The 4,435-nt window shown below is 35.5% G+C and overlaps 1 protein-coding gene across 1 annotated transcript; it reads left to right on the top strand.

Annotated features, from left to right (window-relative positions):
- Window positions 1-324: 324 nt before the first annotated feature.
- On the top strand, window positions 325-1,305 carry LOC141546074 (olfactory receptor 7A10-like). Its single transcript, XM_074273624.1, has one exon. It carries the CDS (start codon window positions 325-327, stop codon window positions 1,303-1,305), a length of 981 nt encoding a protein of 326 aa, XP_074129725.1.
- The last annotated feature ends 3,130 nt before the right edge of the window (window positions 1,306-4,435 follow it).

Here is a 4,435-nt window from a genome sequence, read left to right as displayed (position 1 = left end):
TCATATCGTTTTTCTGTTGATCAACTGGGGAATAGTATTCATTTCTTTATTCCACAATGGTCACTGATGTTCAGAGATGATTTGATGGGGTGTTCATTTGTAAAAGTGGCTGTTTATACTCCAAAGGTTGTATGAACTAAAAAGAACTATGGAGACTTTTAGGTTCACATCATTACTCTTATGTTTATGTTGCATGTAGAAATGGTGACTTATCTAAGAGCAGAAAGGCAATAAGTTGCAGAGAAAGGGAAAGAACCTAGAAATAATTAGTCAGAGTTTGCTGTTTTTTCATTTAAGATACAAGAATAAATGTATTTTTATGCCATGCTCTTCTCACTTCTCTTTCCCAGCAGAAAAGTCGACCCAATAGTACCAGAAAACCAAACAGAATTCATTGAATTCATTCTCCTGCGATTTTCTGAGAAACCAGAGCATCAAGGGCCCCTCTTTGGGCTGTTCTTGGGCATATACTTGGTCACAGTGGTTGGAAATCTGCTCATAATGTTGGCCATTGTCTCCGATTCTCACCTTCACACCCCTATGTATTTCTTCCTTTCCAATTTATCCTTTGTGGATCTCTGTGTGGTATCTACCACAATACCCAATATGTTGGTGAGCATCTTGACCAAAAACAAGGCCATCCCCTATGCTAACTGTCTTGTCCAGATGTACTTCTTTATAGTTTTTGCTGGTTTGGACAATTTCCTCCTCACTGCAATGGCCTATGATCGTTTTGTGGCTATCTGTCATCCTCTACATTACACAACCATCATGAATCCTCGGTTGTGTAGCTTTCTGGTGCTGATTTCCTGGATAATAAGCCTCCTAGATTCCCTTCTTCACAGTCTGATGGTAACACGGCTCTCCTTTTGTAAAGACCATGAAATGTCACACTTCTTTTGTGATCTTGCTGAGGTTCTAAAACTCTCTTGTTCTGACACCTTTATCAATTATATCTTGATATATATTGTCGCTGGACTGCTGGGCGTCCTACCTCTCACAGGAATCATTTTCTCTTATACTCAAATCTGTTCTTCCATTTTAAAAGTCCCATCTGCTCAGGGTAAGTATAAAGCCTTTTCTACTTGTGGATCTCACCTCTCTGTTGTTTCTTTATTCTATGGCACAGGGTTTGGAGTATATTTGAGTTCCTCAGCTACTCACTCTTCCTGGAAAACCACAGTTGCCTCAGCAATGTATGCTGTTGTCACCCCCATGTTGAATCCCTTCATCTATACACTAAGAAATAAAGACATACAAAATGCCCTTAGGAAACTCATTAGCAAAACAGCCTCTTCTCAGTGATGGGGATGACTCCTTGTCTTTGAAATGAAACACTGCTACTTCTGGGGAAAACATTGGGAGGTAGAAAGTTGAATTCTTCATTTCTCTCATTCAAATCTATTCTTCCTTTAACCATTAGAGTAATTTTCCTAAAGCGTAGATCTCACTCTGTCACATTTATTCCACTAAATACCAATGGATCCCAATTGCCTTTAGAATTAAATATAAAATCCTTCATTTATTATTCAAATCCCTTCATAATGAAGCCCCAATTTTCATTTCTGGTCTTCTAATATCATATTCCCTACCACATACTCTTGGCTCCAGTGTCACTGGACTTTTTGCTATTCCATTTCTTGGTTGTGGGCATTTTTTCAGGCAGTTCTCCATGTTTGTAATGCTCTCTCTGCTCCACTTTGCTTACAGGCCTCTTTTGCTTTTTTTTTTTTTTTTTTTTAATTAAGTTTTTTCAAGAAATCTCATCATTTGAAATTGAAACTATATCCACTCATATGAAAGAGTGTTCCAAATCACTACTGATCAGAGAAATGCAAATTAAGACAACTCTGAGATACCACGACACACCTGTCAGTTTGGCTAAGGTGACAGGAAAAGATGATGAATGTTGGAGGGGATGTGGGAAAACTGGGACACTAATACATTGTTGGTGGAGTTGTGAAAGAATCCAGACATTCTGGAGAGCAATTTGGAACTATGCCCAAAATGTTATCAAGTTGTGCATGCCCTTTGATCCAGCAGTGCTACTACTGGGCTTATATCCCGAAGAAATACTAAAGAAGGGAAAGGGACCTGTATGTGCCAAAATGTTTGTGGTAGCCCTCTTTGTAGTGTCTAGAAACTGGAAAAATGAATGGATGCCCATCAGTTGGAGAATGGTTGGGTAAATTATGGTATATGAATGTTATGGAATATTATTGCTCTGTAAGAAATGACCAGCAGGATGAATAAGAGAGGCTTGGAGAGAGACTGATGCTGAGTGAAAAGAGCAGAACCAGAAGATCACTGTATACTTCACAGAGATACTGTATGAAGATATATTCTAATTGAAGTGGATATCTTCAATATAGAGAAGATCCAATTCAGTTCCAGTAGATCAATGATGGACAGAAACAGTTACAGCCAGAGAAGGAACACTGGGAAAGGAGTGTAAAATGTTTGCACTATTGTCTTTCTACTTATTATTTCGGAATCCAATTCTTACCGAGCAATAAGAAATTTTGTTTTACATACATATATTGTATCTAGGATATAATGTAACACATTTAATATATATGGGATTGCCTGTTATCTAGGGGAGGGAGTAGAGGGGAAAATTTGGAAAAGTGAATACAAGGAATAATGTTGTAAAAAAAATTACCCATGCATATGTACTGTCAAAAAAATATCATAATTATAAAATTTATAAATTATCAAAAAAAATCTCATCATTTACTGGCAACATCTTTTAACTCCTATTAATTCTAGTCTCCTACCTTTGTTAACCATCCACAAATCATTATTATTATTTATTAATATATTAAGCATTATTATTCATGTGTAGCTTGTTTGTATATCTTTGTTTGTATGTTACCTTCCCCATTAGATTGTGAAATTCTTGAAGTCAAGAATTGTATGTTGCCTTATTTTGTCGCCCCAAAATTTAGCACAATGACTGACCCATATCAGGTTCTTAATAAATGTTGATTTATAAATCTCAGAGTGGCTACTATACTGACTCACTCTTCCTTTATTTATTAAAAATAACCTTGATCTTTCCCTTCATGGCCTTTATTCCTGAATTTTGTAGCCCAAAGTCATCAGGTTGAACACATTGCTCTTTCCCAGGATATTTTCTACCTCAAAAAATACTGGATATTGATTTACAAAGGCAGGATTTTAGTCTCAGCTCACAACTTATGAACTATGTGTTCTTGACCAAGTTACTTAATATCTTTCTCAATTTTTTTTAAATTTCTGAAATGAGAATTGGAAAACCTTACTACCTAACATTGTTTTTACACATCAAATCAAATATATGAAAGTATTTTGCAAACTTGAAAGGATAGAAGCCTATAGGAATGGAAGAAAGAAATTAGGGGAAAATGAAATGAGATTTCATCATTGTGGGTCTAGGTGCTATCTTCTTTATATCTAAACTGATGGTCATCATGAGTTGCTAAGGTAAAAACAAAATCATCACATGGTGGTCACCACTCTCTAGATAAGTGCTTTGTCTGAGCTGGAGATCCCTATTTATAGGCTCCCTATTATTTTAATGATAAAAATTCATTTCCTAAGACTTTTAAAACACTTCAGTATCTATTCCAACATGTGTTCCTGGGCTCATTTTGCATCAGTGTACCAATATATATTTTATATTCCAGTCAAATTCACCTACTTCTAACAACGTTCCCATCACTTCCCAATCACAAACCATTCATTACACAGGCTGTTTCTCATGCAAGGAACAGAGGACAACCCATATTAATCTTTGTATCTTGGATTCCATAGCTCTATTCATCACTAATTTGAGTGCTAATTAAAACAAGAATTTCTACCATTGTTAGTATTACTTTCACATCTACCAAATTTATTGCACACCATAATTGCTTATCTGTGAATAACTTTAATTTTCACTCCACAATGGAAAATGTGCTCTTAGAAAATAGAAACTATTTCATATTTGATTTTGGATACAAAATACATAATCCAGTACTCAATACATTGTAGACATTTAAAGAATGCTTGATATGAAGTGACTTAATTTTGACCCTCTATATTACCAAGGGTACTTGAGTGAGGAAATCCAATGGCCAGAATGAAAAAGCAAAGTAAAGTTCATTGTCATAAAGATCAATGGACACATGCGTTCAAGGAATTATGTCATTATATGCACTAACGCCCAACTGCACAGAAAGATGAATTAGTTGAATTTAAGAAAATAGACCACAGTAGAGGAGTAAGGTATATTAGTAAGGACATACTTCATTTTCTTGCACTTCTGCTTGAGCCTTTTATTTCCTGAAAGAAGAGTAAGCAATATGTTTTTTACCTAGCTAATAATTTATTTTTCAAGAGGTAGATGAACCACTTTGGGGATTTTCCCCTCTCAGAAACAGTTTCTCAGTTTTAAGATGAATTACAATAAGTT

Source organism: Sminthopsis crassicaudata, chromosome 1 (assembly GCF_048593235.1).
Source record: "Sminthopsis crassicaudata isolate SCR6 chromosome 1, ASM4859323v1, whole genome shotgun sequence".
Lineage (NCBI taxonomy): Eukaryota > Metazoa > Chordata > Mammalia > Dasyuromorphia > Dasyuridae > Sminthopsis > Sminthopsis crassicaudata.
The sequence above is the reverse complement of the archived record's forward strand: the minus strand, read 5'-3'. Positions and strand labels throughout refer to the sequence as shown.